The sequence below is a fragment of the Phaethon aethereus genome (genome assembly GCF_964289735.1).
Source record: "Phaethon aethereus genome assembly, chromosome: 2".
Taxonomy (NCBI): domain Eukaryota; kingdom Metazoa; phylum Chordata; class Aves; order Phaethontiformes; family Phaethontidae; genus Phaethon; species Phaethon aethereus.
The window spans coordinates 27,532,871-27,556,789 of NC_138582.1; the positions used below are offsets into that span (position 1 = coordinate 27,532,871).

Genomic DNA, 23,919 nt, shown 5'->3' on the forward strand with positions numbered 1-23,919 from the left:
ATCACAGAATGGTAGGGGTTGGAAGGGACCTCTGAAGATCATCTGGTCCAACCCCCCCGCCAAGGCAGGATCACCTGGGGCAGGTTGCACAGGAACACATACAGTCAGGTTTTGAAGGTCTCCAGAGAAGGAGACTCCACAACATCTCTGGGCAGCCTGTTCCCAAGAAAATGGATGAGTTGCTTGGAAAGTATTGATTGAAAGTTGTACTAATAAGAAAATACTAAATGCACAGAACAACCTGATCAATAAAATGTGAGTTTCAAAACCCAATGACATGGCAATTCACATTTTAAAAGCAATCAGTGTACAAAGGCAGGTACACAAATATATAAACAGAAAAAGCTGGGAAGGATTGCTTATTTGTGTGAAAATACCTGAATCAATCTTTACCTACTGCTCACATTTATGATAGCTGCAACTAAAGTCAATTCCAAAAGGTAACATTTCTCAAAACACTACAGAACGACCTTTTCTATACTTATTTTGAATTTCTGGCATTATCCTTTTTTCCAAGGGGGGATAGGAGGGACTTCTCCTAACATACATAAGCTAATCCTTATTTTTGAAGTAATGTAATATGTAATGCTCAGCAAATGGAATTAGTAGATGAAATCAGTCTTCAAGACGATTATTTGTATGGATCAGTACTCAGCACCACTCAGCAATCTTTTTAACTAGTAAGTTGTGAAGAAGAGCTGAAGGAAAAGGAAGATCTCAAATTTTAGACGGTCATCTCCATTATGTAAAGAAGGAGACCAAAAAAGGTTCGTCCAAAACATATTCCAGTTGAGATGAGCTCTCAGTAATGACCCCAACAGGTAGTCTCAGAATTTCAGTTGAATGACTACAAACCTGTTCTGGATTGCACAACAGAACAGGCAACAGTGTGTAAAAATACTGCAAAAAATAATATGGAGTATGAAATAGCATCCTTGTACAGGCAGTAACACACACACTGAAAAAGAATTAACAGAGGAATTTTTAGGTCTTTTCAGATGACATCTGCTTCTAAGAGGTGACTGAATGCCTGCTAACTTGCATTATGCATACAGAGTCTGATCTGTCTTACCTGGAAAGTCATCACAGTAATTTTAACCCCTACAAGACAATGTTATGTTTTCTTAACAGAACAACCTATGGAAACTCTTGCTATCTCCTACTATGCAAAATGGAAAAAGCAGCATGGGACATATTAGAAACAACATAGTAAACCAACTTTCTTTTAAGACAATAAAATGCAGACTGCACAAAATTGGCTTTATTTTCTACGGACTATATATTATATGCAATTAATCACCTTATTGTTATTTTGCTAGCAATTCGAATTACTCTTGGTAGTTTTCTCAAGTCATTCTCTTTTCCACTTAGCGTATCCACCAAAAAAAATCGACGAGTCAAAAGCCAGTTGTTCATATTACTACCTTTGAAAAAACATGACAGTCACATAGCATTTAAAAAACAAAAAGAATGAAATCTACTAGAAGCAATACCTATAACTGTATGATACATATAATTGTATTCAGGATGTAAAATTATTTATTTTCAACTTAAACAAATATGTAATGAAATTAGATTATTTTATTTGTGTATATTATTGATTGGGCTGGTGTATGCAACCAAAGCTTGCATTTAACGCTGTCAGAACCTACCCACAAAATATAAAATTCTTAAAACAGAAACAAGTTACAGTAGGTTGTGGTATCTTTAAAAACAACTCAGTAACAGTAATTAATAGAAATTCTTTCTATTTGGAGTTATTCAGATTATTTAAATTCATAGAAATGTTATTATAACAGTCTTACCTTGATTAACAAACATTTCACTGTATTGAAGATTCAAGTTTAAAACCGGCACGGCCCAAAGATATTGTTGTCCATTGTCACCATTATATTCAAGGAAAAGGTCATAAAAGATTGGATTAGCAAAATCCAATAAAATCTTGGAAACTGAAATTTTGCACTACAAGAAAAAAAAGTTAAAATAAAAAGATCACTTTAGCCATTTAATGATTTTATCAAGTTGTGGATTCTTCCCCTACAAAATTATTGTGGAATCTGTCCCATTTCTTTGCAAAAGAAAAGGCATTCCAGCTACTTGCAAGCAATTACAAAGCACTAATGATTTTATACAAACCTCTTGGAAATGACTGCAATTGACTTGAGTGACTAATGTGGGGAATGAAGCTCTGCTAACATTTTTCAACAGATTAGGAAAAAATATCCTAGTCGATTTCACAGATATAAAATTTCAAACAGCATAAACGCTCAAGTCAAGAAACATAAACGCTGAAGTCATGGAGTACCGTGTCTGGTTCTGGGCTCATCAGTCCAAGACAGAAATGGAGCTACTTGGTATTGTCCAGCACAGGCCACTAAGATGATGAAGGGACTAGAGCATCTCTTCTAAGAGGAAAGTCTGAGAGAGCTAGGACTGTTTTGCCTGGAGATGAGAAGGTGCAGAGGGGACCTCATCAACGTGTACAAATATCTGAAGGGAGAGCGTACAGGACAGAGCCAGGCTTTTTTCAGTAGTGCCCAGTGACAGGGCCAGAGGCAATGGGCACACACTGAAATAGGAGGTTCCCACCGAGCATCAAGAAACACTTTTTCACTGTGGGGGGTGACCAAGCACTAGCACAGGTTTCCCAGAGAGGTTGTGGAGTCTTGCTCTTTGGAGATACTCAAAACCTGTCTGGACACAGTCCTGAGCAACCTGCTCTAGGATGCCCTGCTTGAGTAGGGTGTTGGACAAGATGACCTCTAGAGGACTCTGCCTACCTCAAGCATTCTGTGATTGTGTGAAGAAATTAAATGTGAAAGTAGCTACTTTTTTGCATATGTCAACAACCATGCAGTCTTTTAAATACTCATATAACATGTCCACCATATTTTCTCCAAAGCTGTAGGGAAAAAAAAGTGATGCATGCAATCCATGAAAATAATTACATCAAAAAATACTCAGTAAGTTAATATTTATTAGTATTTGTATTTAAATAGAGTAATATTAACTGTTGTTAATACTTAACACGTGTTCCACAGACTCAATATATCAAATACGTAAGATTTTTAAAAGTACAAAAAAAAGAATAACCATACTTGACCAGTTCAATGATCCTAAATAGGAAGTAGGTTTTCATTCTACTGAAATTTGGATTAAACAACATTAAACAATATGGAAGAGTAAAAGTATTTAACTAAGATTTGTCAAAATTATTTGGTAAACACTTTAGTCTTCCAGGACTAAAGCTTTGACAGTTGTTATAGTACAAGAGTTTCACACCACCCAAACAACAGCCAGCATTTATATATTTTTACACTGCAACACATAACATGGGGAATGGTTTTGAATGTAGATGAGTTAATAAATAATATTAATGGATATATAGGTATTAGATGCTGTGCACAGATATGGGGTTTTATAAAAATAAAGATGTTATTTCTACACCCTGCTGCCAAAAAGATAAAAGTGACAAAAATTAATGAAGCTTTGTTGTTGAATTTAGCTTCTAAGGATACCCAAGCTCAAGTGTTCTGGTTCTATCCCCTCTCCCTTTCCTGGTGTTTAGTAAGGTATGAAAAATCCAATAGTTTTTCCCACAGTTAAGACAGCTAAAGAAACTCTTTCCTCTGATGAGTCACCTGTTCGATTAAAACTTGCCTTCAGTTTCTTTACTGAATTCACTGAAATCAGGGAATACACTAAAGAGTTATGGGGGCAACATACAGGCATGGCATGATGAACAGTTTCACAAGAAAGAAGTCCATGTTGCAGCTTATGGTTAAACTCCAGAGGTCCTTCAATACGCACTGAATTACTGATGATGTATAAAGCAACTTAATTCAAAATTCAGAATAGCATTTTATCTCTTACTTACACTTTGTTGGTACGTTGTTCCAAATGCATAAGCTGCATTCAATTTAGTTTGGGTATCAGGACAAAGCTGAACGAAACATAATTATAATTAGGTTAATTGAAATGTATCATTTTCCCACATGAAATATTCACAGGTATTTGAAAACCAAGAATTTTATGTATTCACGGTTCTCACAAAAGATATTTTGTTCTATTTTTCAAGAAAAAAGGGATTGATTTTGAAGAGTAAACATGATTATTTACCGTACTGTTATTGGTGTTCTTAAAAGCTGTTTTAGCTTATTCATACTTGCACAGTATTTTTCAGTTCCAACACTGATGTTGAAATCTGTGGACAGCAGCATCCAACCATGCAAGAATAATCTTTCTGGGGACTGAATGTTCAATGCATTGTGCTGCCTCAAGCTTTATTAGTGGCTTCTGCTAAATCCAAGAATCCCATGAGAAAAGAACTCCACATTCATGTTGCTCCCTTTCTCTTAAGCTAACATTCTCAGAGGATCAAAGTTATCATGGCAAGTAACAGACTGTTTCAATGTAAGTTTTACATTTTCTGCAAAGAACAAGTCATTCTAAGCAGAACCCAGAAAAATGGGCCAAATTCTAACTAACTGAGCATGGCACCTAAGGGAGGGCACAGCCATTTTCCAAACATGAAAATCAATTCTAAATTTACATTTCTATTAGTGTGCAACTGAAAATCTGGGAATTGCTAAAACTATGCACTGTGGTTGCTTTAGCACTGCAATGTCTTTATCATCACATACAATCTGTTATATTAAAAGAGGCTTTGAACGGAAAAGCTATTCCTTTTCCATTGATTTTTGATAGCGACTAAAAGCTCTGCATTTAGGAAATTAATGTGTCCCAATAAACCTTAAAATCTATGTCAGACTATCTAATTTTCTATGCACAGTAATTGGCTTAGTAACCTGTTTTCTTAGTCACTAGTTTTCCTTAAAATTTAAGATGCAGATGCAAGACAGTTCATCCTGAGATAATAACAAAAGAAATGGCAGTCACTGTCTAAATCCTGAATGTCAGCTGCTCTTCTGTAGATACTGGAGCATTTAAAGTGATTTGCTCCAAGAGTGACATGAAGAGCCTAGAAAAGGGGACAGACAATTCCCAATTGTTCTTGCTATTGTTGCCAGCCTAGGGAATTGCTGAGACTGTCTAGATCACTACTGGACTGCTAAACAAATTCTACTGTCACGTGTTTTGCAGCTGCCAGTTTCTGCTAACTGTTACGCTAATTACTATTGCGCTTTCCACTTGCTTCTTGTGTTTTTCACAGCATTTTACTGCTGAAGCAGAATGTGTGTGCGCCACTGAAATCTGAGGGTAGAATGTCCAAGGGTACTGTGAATCCTCTAGCCAGTGTCTCCCAGTTGTATGTAAAGTCTCCCAGCAAGTTTTTCTAACTTTCTGTTACGAAAAATCCAGGCAGATGCTGGCCAAAGTGTACATTTTATATTAAAACCAACAGAAATAAACAAACAAAAAAAATCCCAAGAGAACTGAAAGAAAATGGGGTGATAGATCAGTTTTCCTACCTCTCTTGAGAGTGACATAATCAATGATTTGCTTGACATCCCCATAATGTGTGAAAACAGGTGACAACATCCAATAGGGACATACTCCCAGAATTTTCTATAAGTGTATGTGGTCTGAAAGCTAAAGAATATACTTTTCTCAACAAGAAAAAGGGGGCTAATAAGTTATGTACATGGGTAACCATATGTTGAATGGAAGAAAGAGATAAATGGTTGGTTCTAAATGACTAGTGCTGTTTTTCAGAGCTTTCCAATATTCCAAATTTATATTGGTCCAATGGATGAGGGTAATGTTGCTGAATTTACACTTTTGATTTTGTAGAGATCATTGTGAGCAAGAGCCAAGGGCTATTTGCCCTAATCTAGCTCTACGGTTATCTTATAAATTGTCACTACTGTAGTAACCAAACTCTTGGCTTTTGTCTTAATTTGGCTACAGGCAATCAAAACGTTATGGTGTGGAAGATATTCAAGGAATGAGCTGGGGGTATTGTTTAGTCTCTGTGAGCAGTTAACAAGGTGCAACCTTGAGGGAAGGAACAAGATAACCATAAAGGGAACACAACTACTGAACTTTGAGTGAACTATCCTAATTAACATCTAATTAACATCTAACTGGCATAATAGAAACCTGCCCTTGGGTGGGGAAAGCCCCCTACTCACAGAAGCCCCTTCCTCACTGAGCATGGGCAGTAAAAAAGAAGGATGTTGTGAGTTTAAGTGGAGACGAGGCTTGTGAGAACCGATAGGAACAAGGGTGACTGAGTCAACTTGCAAAAATACTGATAATGGTTGCTCAAAATGTATAAATATTTTCTGTGTGTTAACACAGTGTGCTAGCTTTGTGGGCCTACCACCTAGCACCCAACTCTGTGCAGATTTGGAAGAAAAGCAAATATCTCGACTTGGTGTGTTTTTCAGCTCTCTGCACACCGACCAGGTGAAAGAACCCATATTTGGGACAACAATGGTATCAACAAAAGATAATTAAAATCCAACGTACCTGCAAGATGCCTCCTTCCAAATTTTGCCACTTAAGAAAGTTTCCTGCTGCATCAAATGAGGCTGCAATAAATTGCAGCTTTACATCCTGATGATGAAAAAAGATAAAGAAATAATGAAACTGCAGACATATACATTTTAGGGACTGCTGTCTCATCATTTGATGCTTCCCTAAAACTTTCAGCATAATGCTTCATTTTTTCCCTTTGACTTTATGTTTTTAATCTTGGTTTTGGTAGTTTATTTTTTAAGAAAAAACCCATATTTTACAATTCTACAGCTTCATTGGTGATGTGGAAAGAGTTCCAAAGGAACTTCTAGACATGCCCTAAATAAATCAGAAATTGATGCAGATTTCTACTGTATACCAAGCTGGGATCCTGAGGACCTTAAGTGTTAGGTGTTAGGAAGAATAACAAATATTTTAGTTGTTAAAACAGAAGCTGTATTGCAACATGGTTTAATTTAAAGCACAACCTTTTAGAAAATGGCTGAAAAGAACTACTATTTTATTTCTGAGTCAATAAGAAAACAAGTTAAATCTGGCCGTATAACTGACAAAGAGGTTATCACTAGCACTGCTGACTTTCTGTGATTAGCTTAACCTGAATAAACTATTCTAGTTATTCTAATTTTACAATGAATCTGTAAAAGAAAATGCTTGACTGTTTGAATTACTGTTTGATTCCTTCTTAGAACTGTAGTAGTTAACAAGCTACTTAAGGAGTCTGTCCCTCCCAGGAATGGAAACATGGCTTTGTTAACGTTGAAATGGTTGTTTTTCCTCACCTCTTTTTTTATTTTTTCCTAATTCACTGTAGGAACAGGAAAAGGCTGCAGTAATAGGCTGAATGCATTGCTGATACAACTCAACTTGTAGAGGTTTGTAACAGAGATATTAAGGTTATTACAAATGAAATATGAATAGAAATGTGTGCGTAAACACCAGAAGCAACAGAAGGAACGGGTTAAAAAACACATAGCAATAATGAAGAACACTGTCCCCAGCAATAAATCTGAGAAATGGGTTCTGATAAAACCATGAGACAGGCAACTTGTCAGCAAACGATCATGTACCTTGGTACCAGGAGAATGGCAGCAAAGCTACAGTACATCACATACATCCCTCGTTTTCCAATTAGCTCACCAAGAAAACTGACAAAAGGATGTATATATTTCAAACAAGGGAAAAAGATAAAGACTAACTTTGCCTCAGATTTATGGAGACTGAAAGAAACAAGATTCTGAAGCAAAGGACAATGCCAAAACAACTATTAACTCCTAAGGGGTATAAAAGATTTGTCTAATTACTAGTTCATCACTAACAATCCAGAAGAACCTTGGGGACATAATGAGAACTTAATAGCTGGCATCCCTTGTTCCTTGTGTCACACACAATTGATCCTGGTCAGACGACACAGGCAAGCACATTTTGGCCTTATGAGAATGTAGGTATGAGAGCGTGAGCAGAATAAATGTGTGAGCAAGCGAGCGTAAGTCAGTAAAATCGTCTTACCTAGAGAATTTTTACATAAATGTCACCTTCCTCTTCTGTAAGATCTCACACTGAGTTTTCTTACACTAACTGCCTAAAAATTATCTTTAGTGGAGCCACATCTGCAATGACTCTAAACCTCTATGTGATTATGTCCTCTTCCAAATGTTCGTTTCCCCATGTCTACTACCCAACACCTACCTTATCTGTTCCTTTAAAACCGAAGATTGTAGGGACATGATTTGCCTCAAGCGCTTGGGATGCTAATCCTGGTTGATCACCATAATATAGCCATGGAAGATTATGCCTCCTGAAAACAATTACAATATTTTTTTTAAAGAAACATAACATTTTGCATCAAAGAACATTTAGAATAATAATTTCCATAAAACACTATTAAAGACTGAAGTTATGGAAGAGGCAACTTACCAGAAGGCTATTGAATGAACAATGCCTAGCCTTGCTGTATTGACATAAATATAATGAAATAAACCACAGGCATCAGTACTTGAAGAACTCAATGAGTTCATATTCATTACACACATATTTCCAAGAGCTTGGCATGCTGTTAGATTGGAGTACAGCTGCAGTGGAGAAACACAAGAACACAGAAAAGTATTTATTTACCCTTCCTTTTGGTGAGGCAGTCATAAAATTAATGTTATCTTTAATAAGCCACTCCTAAACCCTCATTTTTACTTGAAAGTGATTTCGTTTTGTCAACACCTAATATTTTCTTTCAGTTATTCAGGTTCCCTATTTTTATAGGTCTGTAGATGGCAGCGTGAAATCAATGCTCTCATTTTTTCAGTTTATTTTAGTTGCATGAGCTAGATGGTATGATGTGACAGAAATGTCAAAATCTGCACTTAGAAAACAAAGTAAGAAACAAAATGTTTAACATCACTTAGGCTGTATAACAAAGATGACTCCATCAAAGATCTAAGACTGACAACTATAGCTGCATGTATCATAAATCTCTTCTTTGCAGTTTTAGTACTTTTTCTATTCTGCTGTTCCTAAACTACGTTGTATTTATACCACTGTTCAATTTTGGTAAACAAACCATGTGATAGCCAGAAGTGATGGCTGGCATCTGTGTGCAGTGATCACTGCACTAGTATTAACTTGCCTATTGCCTTTGTGTGGGTCAGATCGGCAGTTGCACATTACACTCAGGCAGCACCTCTGAAGAGCTGAGCAGGCAGAGGTAAACAAACAGAATAAACTTACATAAGAGATGAGGATAGCCTCAGTTTGTAAAAAAGAATGGGATAAGCAGGAGAATACATCTCAGAGCTGCGTGTATGAGATGGTGATGGCAGCAGCCACAAAGGTGATCTGGGAAAATACTGAACAGAAGTCTGCTGGAATACTGACAGAGAGAATGCTTGCCAGCCTGCGAACTGCCAGCCTGGGAATCAGAAACATCCTTGAGAAGTGCAGCTGGGTACCTAAACAACAGAGACATCCTGAGATACCATTGGTAAGCACAAAACCAAGGAGCTGTAACAGCAACTTAATCATCTGGAAAGGCAAAAAATAGCCTAGAAAAGAGGGAAAACATTCTAAGAAAGCAGGAATCAGCAATTGCTATTGGCTATTCTAGCTGAAAGGGCAGAAAAACAGCCTGGAAAAATAAGAAGTGGTCTGAGAGAATACAAAACATCATCATCTATTGGCTGCTCCAGGTTGTGCTGTCCTACATCCCCTTATGTCTCTGCGATATAAAAATGACATTTTTTATCCCAAATGGAGAGGGAATCTGTCCCTGTCTGTCTCCCCCCTACACACAGACAACCCCCCCCCCCCCCCCGCACAAACCTTTCTATGAGCTTGTGGTGGTGCATTTCTCCCCCCCTTGCTCAATAAGCCTTGGCCTTGGAGCAGAGAGTTTGGCAGTTAAGGGCCCCTTGACCATACCAAGTGCTCTTGCGTAGATGGGAGTAACTCAGCATCCCCAGACAGCCTTGGAGCATATCTTATCTAGCTGTGACTCCAGTGGATCAGTACCAGCTTCACTGGGATGTCGAGAATTCTAGCAATTACCAACAAATGATTTGTGGAAAGGATGGAAATTTACTGATGCCTAAAGTCAATCATCTCCCAGTCCTATAAATAGCAGTCCCAAGAGCTCTCCTTTGAGTTCTCCTGGACCGCAGCAGGCTGCGACCAGCATCTCCCTCTGAGTGGGACGCCTCTTAGAGCCCGTGAATCCTCAAGTTCGCGATCAACTCAGAGGCGTGGCTGATTACCCGTTGAGTGATGCAAAGCATTCCATGCGAGTATTCAGTGAAATTCAAGGGGGGCATTTAAAGGTACCTTTGTACATATTTATCTCTTTTCTTTATATCTCTTTAAGTGTCTGATCTTAGCATGTTGCTATGATTTAATACTGTGATTTGTCTCAATATCATTAATCTTAGTAAGTTTTAGGTTAATTATGTTGCTAGGTTATATATATGATTTGATATTGTGATTTATCTCAGTAATGTCAGTGAATTTGACTGCTGTCATTTTAAAGTTACACAAAGCACTACACCAGAATCCCCGATACCCTACTCCTTTAGACATAAACTGTTGACCAAGTCTGGGACTAGGAGTGGATTCAGCCACACCCAGACCCCTCTCTGAAAAGGAGTCTAGAAAGCAAGGGGGTCCACTCTGAACCTTGTGACTCAACTGGAAGGCATTCCTTTACTTTCCTTACCTAACCTTAGTCATAAACCATTAACCAAGTCTAGGACTAAGGGCAGCTTTTGGTCCACTCTGAACCTCATGACTCAATGGGAGGGTCTCCCTCATTTTCTTTCCCTTTCCTCATCTTTAGACATAAACCATTGACAAAGTCTGGGACTAGGGGTGGATTTCAGTCCACTCTGAACCTTGTGACTCAACAGGAGGGTCTCCTCTACTTTCTCTCCTCAATATACATATAAGCCACATTAACCCAATTCGACCCATGAGCAAATCATTCCAATCTAGCTGTAACTTGGTTTCTCTTTGTATACTTTTCCATGTTAAGTAAGTAATAGAGTGAACCTTGCCATCGAATTCTGTTAAGTCACACCCTTTTATAAATTTATATTAAAAACATTCTTTCATGGTAATTCTTTAAGCGGCCCAACCACTCATTCGCAACAGAGCTCTCCTAGGCAAGTTATCGGACCACCGCTGGGGATGCGTGGCTGACTCCAGACTCCGTGACATGGATCACCTTCGAAGTGAGACTTTGTCTGTCGTCAATTTCAAGGCCTCACTCCTGGGAGTGGCTTGGTGAGCACTGTACTGCTACTGGTTTGGATAATATATATACATAGGCACGCATATAGGTAATTGATCATAAGTGTATTTGCCACTTTACTAGTGATAATTTTGTAGTAACTTGTAATATTGAAATATATGCTTGCTGCTACTATTGATTGCTGCTACCATATGCTTTATTAATCATGAGTATACCCACTTTACTAGCAGTAATCTGTAATAAAGAAATGTAGGAAATAAAGACTCATGTGCGTGTGTATTACAGAATTCTGCAAATCCACTGTTGTGATCTTTATACACCTTTAGGCCAGGTAACCCTTTGGGTCATGACAGATTGGGACAAAAGGTAGGGCCTTAGAAGTTAAAATCTGATTCTAAGGAGAAGAATACGGAAAGGAAACGAGTATGTGTGATAACAGAGTTGGTAAAAGGAGGCAGAGGCATATCCCGTTCAGCAGTGTGCACGATTCCGTTGCTGCAGCCAGTCTTCCACCCATGGTTATTGCCACCCAGACCAACATAATGGTAAATAACACTTGCATACATAAATCAAAGCAAAGCTAAAAGGATGGTTCTGTGTTTGTAACCAAGGTGGTAGGGAATTAAAATAAAATAGGGTTAGAAAATAGGTTTGTGAATTTGTAGCAAGTTGTAACTATAAGAACATTATGCACCAGCAATGCTGCTCGAGAACCCACCTAACCCTTCCCATCTTGATTTAATTATCAAGGAGTTAAGTGTAACATTGTGATCATGGTATTATGTTTTGTTCTAATAACAAGTAGTCAGAAAGAAGGAACACCTTGGTCAGTTCTACGGTCTGGTGGGTAGGTAATTATTCATTCTATAGTCTTGTCTTAAAACAAAGGACTGTGGGGTGAATGATTGCATGTTGGACCGACAGGCCGTGAAGATCTATTTAGTGTTGCCAAGTTTAAGTGAACTTTGTAGGAAAGGTAATTCCGGCAGGGGGAGATCATGATCACCGACTCAGAGACCACCCACTCAAGAAACCCTCCAACTCAAAAGATTAAGGAAGTAAAATCCCAAGAAATTATAGTGAGCATGCGTGGTCATTTACATGTGAGGCGAGGAATATTTAACCAATCATTGTATGGAAACTTGTTGAATATGTATTAATCTTGTAATCATAGGCCTATAAATGTTTGATTTTTGAACTGATCGACGAACACGATTTAGGAGGAGCTATCCCCCGTGTTCCCGGCGCCGTGAATAAAGAATGCTTGCCTTTTAACACTACATTGGTGTTACAAGGTTTATTCCCGATTTCGGTGACAGTTTTGGCACCCCAGATGGAACCCTGCTTGTGAATCTCGACGGATCCATGGGATCACAGGACCTCCAGCCCGCACCGAGGGATTCTCGGGGAGAACCTCTGATCCCCGGACCGAAGAATTCTGAGCAAGTCCCCTGGAAAGATAATAAGGCATTCTTTAAAGGATTGAAGTAACGTGGGTTCGAGTCCCACTAGCTCGCTCATAAGGCACGGTGAAAGCTGCGCAGAGTAGGGCTGAAAGGTACCTCTGGAAAGGGTGAGGGTACGAGACCCTCACAAGGAATGCCTGCCTATAAGATGCGGTGAAAGCCTCGCAAGGTTGGGCTAGGGGCCCAGGTAAGGAGGTTGGGGGATTTCTAGCAGAGGGCTAGAAGATCCAGAGGGACACTTGAGGAGAGTAGGGGTCCCTCCGACTAGTGCCTGTGATAGTGCACAATCACACCCACTAGTCTTGGGAAGATGGGAACATTTCTGAGTAGAAGATCTATCCCACAAAAAAAACACCTTTGGGACGTATTTTGAGGCATTGGAAAGATCTGGGAGGTGATCCTCTGACTCGGAAGCAATTAATTGAATATCGCAATCATTGGTGGCCAATGTATAGGTTGGACAGTGGGGAGAAATGGCCAGAAAATGGGACATTGCAATATAACACCATTTTGCAATTAATGTTGTTTTGTAAAAAGGAGGGTAAATGGGAAGAAATGGCTTATGTTGATTTATTCTTTACACTACAAAATCATCCAGAATGGCAGAGACAGTGTGGAATACATCCGTATGATCCCATGGTAAACATTGTGAAAAAGGGAAAATGTGATGAGAACTTGAAAAGGGGTTGTTCTACTTATAATACTACAGAAAATTGTTGGAAAAATGGAACCGAGGAGGAAGACCTTGAATTAATGGTTGCTCCTCACCGAAGGTGGGGAAGGGGAAGAGAGGTCCAAAATTCGGAGGATGATAGTTCTCCTACTGCTCCCAAGGAAGGGGAAGCAGGGGGATTTAGCCCAATTTCAGGAAGAACACGGGGAAGGAGGGGGGAAGTAAGACTAGCTTCCCTCCAAGCCCCTCTCTGAGAAGCGGTGGGGAATGATGGTCCAGTGGTAGTGAAAGTTCCTTTTTCAGTTACTGATTTAAGATCATGGAAAGAGACTGCAGGTACCTATCGGGAGGATCCTGAAAGGGTGGCTAAGGTAAAATGCTTGAAATTGCTTGGGCTGTATATAACAATAGAGTTTCAATGTGCTGTTTGCAAGGAGTGTGGGCACTGGAAAAGAGAATGTCCTAAGGCAGGAGAATTAGATCCGGCTCTCTGGGCAATTAAATTAATGACTCTGGATGAAGAACTATGAAGGGGACCAGGGGAATCAACCCTACCTGAACGTCTGGTTACATTGAAGCTAGGGAATGAAGAAATAGAGTTTCTGGGACTACTTACTCAGTATTGAATACATGCAAAGGGGGATTTAGTCACAAATCAGTAGATGTTGTTGGTGCGACAGGGCAGAAGGAAAATTGGCCATTTTTAGAGCCATTAAAGTTTAAATTGGGAAAACAATGGGTAACTGACCAGTTTCTGTATATGCCTGAATGTCCACTGTCTTTGTTAGGACGAGATCTATTGAGTAAATTAGATGCACAAATAACTTTCAAAGACGGAGAGATTAAATTGTTAATACCAGAATCAAAAACCATAGAGGCAAGAGTGTTTATGTTACAGGATTCCTACAGGGAAGAACGGATTCCAGAAGAAGTGGAAAATGTAGTTATTCCTTTGGTCTGGGCAAGTGGAATTCTGGGATGATCTAAATTGGCAGAGCTGGTAAAGGTGATTTTAAAACCTGGAGCCAAACTGGTAAGACAAAAACAATATCCTATTAAGTGGGAAGCTCGAAAAGGATTAGAGGGGTTGATTACAAAATTTTTAGAATATGGACTATTGGTAGAGTGTGAATCAGAATATAACACTCCCATATTACCAGTGAGGAAATCCGGAGGCAAGGAATACTGATTGGTTCAGGATTTAAGAGTTATAAATCAGATAGTCCAAGATATACACCCTGTAGTGGCTAATCCATATATTTTACTGACTTCTTTGAAAGAGGAACATAAACGGTTTACTGTACTAGATTTAAAGGATGCCTTCTTCTGCATACCTCTAGATATAGGCAGCCAAAACATATTTGCTTTTGAGTGGGAAAGTCCGGCCACAGGATGAAAGACCCAATTGACATGGATTGTACTTCCACAAGGATTCAAAAATAGCCCTATGATATTTGGGAATCAATTGGCTAAGGAATTAGAGTTATGGAAGAGACACGACCAAAAAAGTGTTCTGCTACCAGTTTACTAAATTTCCTAGGCCAAGGAAGATATAGAGTCTCCAGAAATAAGGCCCAAATAGGAAAAGAAACAGTAATTAATTTGGCATTTGAAATATCCCAAGGACAGAGACAATTGGGAAATGAAAGAAAAGAGGCTATCTGTCAAATTCCTGAACCAAGTAGCCCGAAAGAATTGAGAACTTTTCTGGGAATGATTGGGTGGTGCCAACTTTGGATTTTGGATTATGGATTTTATGTAAAGCCACCGTATGAGGCTTTAAAGGAATCCAAGGATCAGTATCTGACTTGGACACCTCAATGTCAGAAATCATTCAAAGAACTGAAAAAGGCATTAATGATGGCACCTGCTCTGGGATTACCTGATGTGACCAAACCTTTTGAGTTGTTTGCACATGAAAGGCAACATCTGGCTCTTGGAGTGCTGATGCAATGGCTGGGATCCTGGAAACAACCAGTAAGGTACTTCTCTAAACAACTTGACAACGTGAGTAAAGGATGGCCAGGATGTTTACGTGCTGTAGCAGCAACAGTATTGCTCGAAAACTGACCATGGGTCAAAAGATGGTGGTGCACGTACCACATATGGTAATAACTGTTCTAGAGCAAAAGGGGGGTCACTGGCTATCCCCCAGCAGAATGCTGAAGCATCAGGTTGTCCTATTGGAACAAGATGATGTGGAATTGAAAACCACACCGATTGTTAATCCAGCAATATTTTTGTCAACAGAGAATCCAACAGGAAATTTAGAACACGATTTAGGAGGAGCTATCCCCCGTGTTCCCAGCGCCGTGAATAAAGAATGTCTGCCTTTTAACACTACATTGGTGTTACGAGGTTTATTCCCGATTTCGGTGACATGATTATCTTTCTCCATCACAAACCAGAATGACAAACTGAAAGCCAAATAAGAGGTAAAGAGCAGCTGCCAATCAATACTGAATACGGAACAAGTTAATTTTTTGAGTGATCCTTTACTGGATATACTCAATAACAGCTCACATACCTACTGCCCACTGCATGATTTATTGTTTACCATCATTCACCTTGTGAAGAGTCCAACCCTGGAGACTTGCATTAATAGTGACTAGCGTTCAGTATTCTTCCTAAACATTCTGTATATGTATTTCTTTCTGATCTATTGTCATCTCAAAATCAGATTCTTTAAAAATAAGCAAGCTAAATTCCAAAAACTACAGTACCATGCTTTTATACAGAGTATCGCTTCTGTATAAAAAAAGCAAACTGCAAATATTAGCGAAACTCACCCAACAGGCAGAGGCTGAGGATTGCAGGTTTTTCAGAAACCATGCCGATGTCAGTGTTATACCCTGTGAATAAGGAACTGATTCACTGTCTGTTCAGAACAATTTATCCATAACATAACAGTGTGGAAAATTGTCAGCTAAAAGATGTTATGTATTTTTTTCTAAGAGCTTTCTGTCCTTTGTTAAGGACAAGTCTTTTTTTTAAGTCTAAATCAAATCAGCTCAGTTCAAAACACACCTGTGATGCAATAATTTGTTTCACTTAATTAGACAAAATATAGAGAAGAAGAGCAGAAATTCGAGGAGTTCAACAATTTCATATACAATCTCAAATTGCATAGGTGTCCATTTTCTTCTACCAGCTCTAACCATCTGACAACTAAAAATGTTCTTTCAATCTTCTATCTTCTTTCCAATATTTTATATGAATACCAATTTTACATAGTAAAAAGAAAGAAAATTAAAAAAACCCAGAGGCTCTCACGGACTCTTCAGCATGTTTTTGTGGTATGTGTGTGTTTTAAATACATACAATTAATACAATAGCCCACATACTACTTGTTTTTATACTAAATTCATGTAAATTACTTCCCTTTTTCAGTGTCCAAGAGGGCATGAATTTTCTTAAACATATTCCATTAGAACAATGCTTGCCTGGTCTACATGTCTACACTCTTATCTTGATGCAAATTACCTCGCAATCACCGTGATCAGACAACAAACCACCACCTTTGTTTTTCAGGAATGGAATTTAAAACACTTACTGAAAGTAAATAATGAGATAGCTTGAAAATGTTTTAGAATAAACACACTAACCAGCTGTCCAAAACGAACAGTTGCAACTCCCTTTGGGGGTAAGCTGTCACTAGCACTGAAACACAAACCCCCAGTCTGAAAAAAAAAAAACAACACAGAAATAAAAAAATGGAAATTTATACATTTGTCAACATAACTTTTCTTTTTCTGAGCTTCAATACAAGAAGCATTCCTCTACTTACTAAAATATTTGGGCTGCTGCAGTCACAAGACTTGCTTACATTGATGAATGTTTGTTCACATCTTACACACCTGTAGATCACAAACATGAAGAATGCACTTAAAATGTAGTTAAGCATGAGATTTAGTACTCAGTGAAAGCTGATTACATTGTATGCCTGATAACACTGTCAGCATCTTCACTAGTTTGAACTGAAATCCAAAACACATTATGGATTTGTTTCTACTGTCAGCGAAGTAGAAAGGAAATTAAATAGTTAATTATCAAAAGAAGAATTCTGTTTCTGCTTTCAATCCAAAGCCCACCTGTAGTCACACTAAAGCTAAACAAACAATCAAACCAAGCTGCTGGTCATATAAGGACTTCACCGAACACAAAACATACTGAGTTTGATATTGGGTTGAGCATTTCCAAGTCACTGCTTTTAAAACTGTCATCCCAAAGATACAGACTGTTCCTCAAGAATATTCCATTTAAACAGAACATAACACGTTCAAATTTATCATCACAAAAGGAAAAGAATCCTATCTCACCTATTTCCTGACGCATCTGAAGCAGAGAAGGATTGCTCACTTCCATCACAATGAATGCACAATGCTTCAGCAAGCAAAATGCCACCGACACTTCTTTCCACTAAGTGGAAAAGAAAAGCAACTGTGATAAAATTGCATGAGGCATAGTATGTCAAGCAGGTTAAGAAAAGTGTGAAAAAATGAAGTGTATGTGCAGATATAAAGTAAATGCAAAGATTTTATTAAAAAAAAGTCAAGAGCACAACTTGCAAATAACACCACAATAAATGCACATGTATAGGTGCATTGTTTATACCTATGCACATGCAGTCTATTTTTAATGAGAAATGCAATATTTCATGTCTAGATTGCTGTTCCTTTGTTATTTGTTCTAAATAAATGTTTTATTTCAAACCAAGACTTCACTGCAAAGCTAAAATTCAAAATATCAAGTTTACAAATTACTGGGGGAAAAAAAAAATTCTTCTGAAATGATTCATGCAAATGTTACAAATTCAAAGTTTCAAAACCGCATCTTCCAGCAATTAAATAATTTGGCAAGAGATTTCAAGTCTAATTATTTAAAAAAAGATACAAAGAGAATCAAAAGAATTAAAGTACTGATGTTCATTCTGCATGTTAAATTACAGAATCAGCTTTCCTCTCAATATTTTGCCATAAGGGCTCGGAATGTGTTTTGTAACTCTCATAAAGTTTAAGGGAGACTATTTGGTATTTACTCTTTTACAGATGCGTTTTAAATTAATGATCTGGAAAACAGTGATTCTCCAGTATACTCTGTTAGAAATGTAAACAAAGTGGACATTAGTACTACTTATTCAAATAATTACAGGCATACAGAAAGTCTTTTCCATCCTGTGTCGTTGAAAATAAGGAAAACTAGAGCTCCCAAGAGCTTTTTTGTTTTACACCCTTTTTTATACTTTGCTCTCAAGTTTTTTACTATGCAAGATAATAAAAATTATAGTTAACACAGACAGTAAAGTTAATATTAAGATTAATTTTCTGTGCCTACTGAAATTCATCTGCAACTATTAGAGAGTAGCAAGTAAGAAGCACAGATATAGGGAAGGATGTCGCAGGAAATCAGAGAGTGAGGCATGAAATCCATTGATATTAATGCACAGTAGTTTGTTTGGTTTGCTCAGGCTGTTCTGTTCCACCTACTCATATATGTATAATTCTTGTACTGTGAAGCACCTACACATTATACTCTTCAAAATATTTTGATGTTTTTTCTTAGTCTAATCAAAATCATTTTTATCCAAATTTTAATGACTCTACCCAGTGCCAGCCAGCTTAAAGGAAGTGATACACCAGTATTCATTTTGTGAATGTCTGTGTAATAGTTTTTATTGCAATTAATAATGGTACAGATTTATCTGCTGTCTTTCAGGAATGAGGTTTAAGATCAAGAAGTATGTTAAATTTTTACATTAGATATGTAAATGTATGTTAAATTTCCTTTCTTACTTAACAGAAGAGCATGCCTTAATAAACTCAAATATCTAAAATAAGCACCAATATCTCATAACTTGCATCTATTTCTTACCTAATATTTCATTATTGAGGCATTTACATTTTCCTTCTGAAGTTAGGCCCCTAGGGCAAGTAATACAGTTCCACCCATCTTGAGTAACTCCATTCTAAAATAAAATGTAAAAGTACTATAATTTCCAAAAATACAGACATCACCAAGTATCTGTGAGGAATGCCTGATCCAAATATTATTTACTAGAAAATGTGTTCAGATACAACAAAATCGATAACATTCATGAAGCTTTTAAAGATTAAAAGAAAGATAAACAATCTAGCAAAAGTAATTCCTATGCAGACATAGACTAGAAAAAAGTGTTCTTAAGTTTTTCGGAACCCATTAGCTAACACCCTTTAGTGAAGATAAGAGTTTATTAAAAGTGGAAGGTTTAAAAAAGATACAGAGGATCTACACTGAAAAAAAATGTATAAACATAACTGCATAAATAGACATGTGCATATAAATATACAGAAGTAATGGAAATGGAAGAGTCTTGAGTGAAGCAGCTTATGTAACTGCACAGAATTTTGCTCATATCTAAACAGTTCACAGCCACACTTAGGTTACACCAGAAGTAGCTGCACTACTAATCAAAACCAATGAGGAAAATGAAGATACTGCTTATCCTCAGGTGATACACGTTATTTCCTTCTCCACTACCATAATTTTATCTTTGCATAAACCTTGCCATAGAATCAAAGATGAATGCTGCCATTACAGGAAAGACAAAGAAACAGCAGAATGATCAAAACACTAATGGATATTTGTCCATGTCCTTGTCTAATGCAGCCAGAAGACGGAAAGAAGAGGGAAATGTACTTACATTACCCATTAGCCATTAAACACCTAACTTATGCAACTAAGCTGGTCTCTTGAGAGTTCTTCTACAGATATTGGAGAGAAAGAAATATTCAGGAAGGCTCTCATCCTGAAAAGTTGTTCTTGCTGGAGAAAAATTATTTCTCTATTTACTACAGCGGGAAAAAGCTGGTTAAGCCTGGAACCTCTGGCTCAATGCTGTGAATATGACCCAAAATTATAGCTTAATCTGTCAAGAAAGGTAGAAAGAACTGACCAAATTACAAAGATATATATAATTAAAGCAACATAATAGCAGCAGCTCATTTTGAAGTAAAAAGATAAAGTATCAGGGACTACAAAGATACAGGCTAAATATGAAAATAATAGGATTTATATAAATAATCAAGTAAGATAACTCTGAGCTGAAAAGCATCTTTGGTATTCTATAAAACAGTGGTCTCCCGGCACGGATAACATAACATGAAGCAGGGGAAAAAAAAAAAAGCAGTGGAAAGAAATTAAACATTTAAAATATCCTTACTTTGTCTGTGGGGTCAAATTTATAATGAAAAAATGCCTGCAAAATAATGGTAATAAACACTTCCAAAGAGAGAAAAATTACTACCTATTAAGCATGGTCTTATGAATTCCCAAGCAAGACTACTATGCAAAATAATTTTAAATTAATGAAAAATAACTTGCAGTCAGGATGAAATTTAATATTTTTAAAAAAATTATTATTATTATGGCAAAGTATGAAAAGTTCAATACTTACCCTATTTTCTGGGCATTTTTCACAAATAACGGAGGACCCACCATTACTGGAAACCATCCTGTATCCTGGTTGACATACACATGAACTACCTGAAAAAAAACCCAACCAAATGCACTTTTAGTTTATATGAAATTGATTTTTTTTTTTCCCACAGAATACTAAGAATAACTGCGGTTGTTCTCAAGAGATCAGTATAGATTATTAGACAGACAAATAAAACATCTGAGAGAGATGTGCACGGAAATCATCTTGCTTTTTAAGAAATGTTTGGGTTACAGTTTGTACAAAGTTGTTTTAGGAAAATGTTACTAGGCTGACTGATACACCAGGGAGAAACAGGAGCCGAGAGCTTGTGTTTTTGTGGCTTTTTTTAACTGCATTGGTTGGTCTAACAAGATATAATCTCTCCCTCTAAATCTTGCCACACTGCCATCCTCTCTACACCACCAGCATTGTATGTTTGTATACAGTTTTTATCCTTTGAATAGGAGGTCAGTCATAAAACCAAAACATGTTTATATGCAAAGGTTTTTCAAAATATAACTGTAGTTTGTAAAGCTATTTTAAGCCCAAAGCTTTTAAAATTGTGCATGGGGATCAAGCTTTATACTGAATGGTTTTCAGTGACTTATTTAACATTTAGTATGAAATTAAACACTACTTTTAAGGCACATTATAGCACACATCTGCTAGGGCTCAACAACTTTTTTTCAGAAACTTTTTCAGTCTCACTATCATGGACCTCTCTCTGTATTTTTAAACACACACTACAAATCAAAATTGATTCTAGGTACTAATAAACTGTATTTATTATTATTTAAGCTTCTTGAACTGCGCATGTAAAAATAATGTAATATTCTGTGAAAAGGTTTGTAACCTTAAAGTACATGCTCAGGAGAACAGTTTTACAGAAACAACATTAGTCAAAATGTTCACCAATTCATATTTAACTATAAAGAAGGAAAAGCCCAACGGGATTAGATCAATGAAGAGACTTGAGTTGTGACATTCACTGTGATGATACCTAAATTTTTAAACATGTTGCTTGAAAGCAGAATCCACAGTGATGAGCTAGCCATGGAATGCATGGGCAGACTTGTGCAATCCCAAGTGGAATTCAGACACAATGGAACCAGAAGACTGAGTGGCAGCTACCTACAGGGCTCCAGTCAGATGTTGCAGAAAAAATTAAATCTTTGACCTTCCCCTGCAATTTATCGCTCCTTGAAGCCCTTGACTTAGAGGAAGATTTAAGCCTAAAAAGGAGTTATGGATCTAGACACCCACATTATCAGGTGGTCTGAAAACTATTACAGTGCATTTTTTCTGCCATGAAACTATGGGTTACTCTTTTACGATACCATGATGGTGGAAGGAGAGGTGACCAGCTTTTACGCAGCAGTTGTGACCACAGCCATTCAGATCACTGCATCTGACTAGACGAACCAGGTCTGAAGAAAGATGCTGTTGGGTCTTGGTCTCAAATTTGTTTCTGTACACAGAACACCCACTCCTTCTAGGCCTGTGTATTTATAAAAAAATGGACACTGGCATATCATCTTATCTCTTAAAGAAAGTGAACTACCATCTGTATTTTTCATTTAGTACTGTCAATGTGTGTTGTGCATGCTCCAAGTTCCCATGAGGGACTTGGATTAGCATGCACACAGCCTGGAAATCTCTGATACCTAACATCTCAGTCAACTTCTGACAAGGGAGTTTCAAGTTATGGAAGCGTTCGAGAAATTCGAATTGGAATTTTACTGATGAAAATGTGAATACCTATTGGGATAAACTGTAAACTGTTTTGTTCATCAAACTTTGTGTATAGGTGTTATACAATTAAGTCCTGTGATATGTGTTAGAACCATGTTTGCTAAAGTTTTCTTAAAGCATTAAAGTTTAGATGGTAATGCTAAGAATGAAAGAACTGTATAGTAAGAAATCGGTGCTTAACACCTTGAATACTCCTGGCTACAAGACAGAACAAGCCCTGCAACAAGACAAAACAAGCCCGGCAACAAGACAAAACAAGCCCAGACAAGACCGGAGTAGATTGCAATTGGAAGATTCGAGAGAAGGCGCGAGTGAAAAAAAGGTATAAAGAGGGGACTGAAAGACCTGTTAAGTTGCCGGCCGTTGGTGGAGCAGGAGACTCCCCGGTCGCCCAGCGCTGTTTTGCTTACTGGTCGCTTGCTTTAATAAATCAAAAATTTCTAATTGACTAGCCTCTGTCACTCAATTGGACAGGTAAATTTATAACACCTATAACCATACAAGAGCCTGAGAAAAGAATAATTATAAAAAAAAAGGTCTACAGAGGTTTCGCGGGGATCTCTCTCTGAAAACGGGTATCAAAGTCGTGCTGTGCCCACTTCGGTCTTTGCGGGATCCTGGCCCTCTTCGCTGCCTTCTCAGGCTTGCCCGAGCTCATCTGTTTTACCACCAATATCTGAGGCCCAGCTTTTGCACCTCCCGACGCCGAGGGCGGATTTCAGCGCGGAGCTGCCCGAGCCCCCGCACGGCCACCGGGCCAGGGCAGCCCCGCCTCCCCCCACGCGGTAGGGCCGGGTCGCTCACCGCCGGCGCTCCGGTGCTGGTGGGCCCCGCAGGGCCCGCAGGCCAGGCGGGAGATGTCGAAGTGGCGGGTGTCGCCGCAGTCGGCGGGCCGCTGGAACGGGAGGGAGAAGCCGCGGGCGGGCGGCAGCAGCACCGCCGCCGCCAGAAGCAGAGCGGCGGCAGCCCCGCGCCCTGGCGTCGCCATGGCTACCCGCGGCCTCCTACGGCGCGCCCTCATTGGTCACTCGCCTCTCGTACGGCAAGCGCGAGGGCCCCCTCCAGGAGGAAAAGCGTTCGTGGGGCGGGCGGGGCACGCGCATTGGAGCTCATCGCGCCAAATGCTTTTATTCCTCGGCGCGTTTCCACAAGTCTTTGAAGGCTGAGTTACTAGGTGAGTCTACCACAAGTAATACAGATTTTTATCCATCAAAATGGAGCAGAGAAGTACAGAGTAAGCCTAGGAAGACGGGGGAATACGTAAAAGACAGGGAAAGGCAGGTGGGATAAACACTAGGATAAAATAACTACCTCACCTGCACAGCCAAAGTAGCCTGCCTCTCCCCTTCCCTGTACACAGCCTTACACCTTTCCTCCTCCTCTTACCTCCCTCTATTCT

The 23,919-nt window shown here is 38.5% G+C and overlaps 1 protein-coding gene across 1 annotated transcript in view; it reads right to left on the bottom strand.

Annotated features, from left to right (window-relative positions):
* The window catches only part of TMEM67 (transmembrane protein 67), a gene marked incomplete at both ends in the record, with an annotated part of 43,059 nt that extends 19,551 nt beyond the window's left edge, over nt 1–23,508 (bottom strand). The window contains 13 exons of the mRNA XM_082015260.1: nt 1,301–1,424; nt 1,806–1,962; nt 3,878–3,943; nt 6,436–6,522; nt 8,131–8,239; nt 8,359–8,513; nt 16,102–16,164; nt 16,918–16,992; nt 17,100–17,169; nt 17,632–17,731; nt 19,184–19,277; nt 20,745–20,833; nt 23,325–23,508. Coding sequence (XP_081871386.1) covers nt 1,301–1,424; nt 1,806–1,962; nt 3,878–3,943; nt 6,436–6,522; nt 8,131–8,239; nt 8,359–8,513; nt 16,102–16,164; nt 16,918–16,992; nt 17,100–17,169; nt 17,632–17,731; nt 19,184–19,277; nt 20,745–20,833; nt 23,325–23,508 — 1,373 coding nt within the window. The remainder of the gene's footprint in view (nt 1–1,300; nt 1,425–1,805; nt 1,963–3,877; nt 3,944–6,435; nt 6,523–8,130; nt 8,240–8,358; nt 8,514–16,101; nt 16,165–16,917; nt 16,993–17,099; nt 17,170–17,631; nt 17,732–19,183; nt 19,278–20,744; nt 20,834–23,324) is intronic.
* Nucleotides 23,509–23,919: the final 411 nt, after the last annotated feature.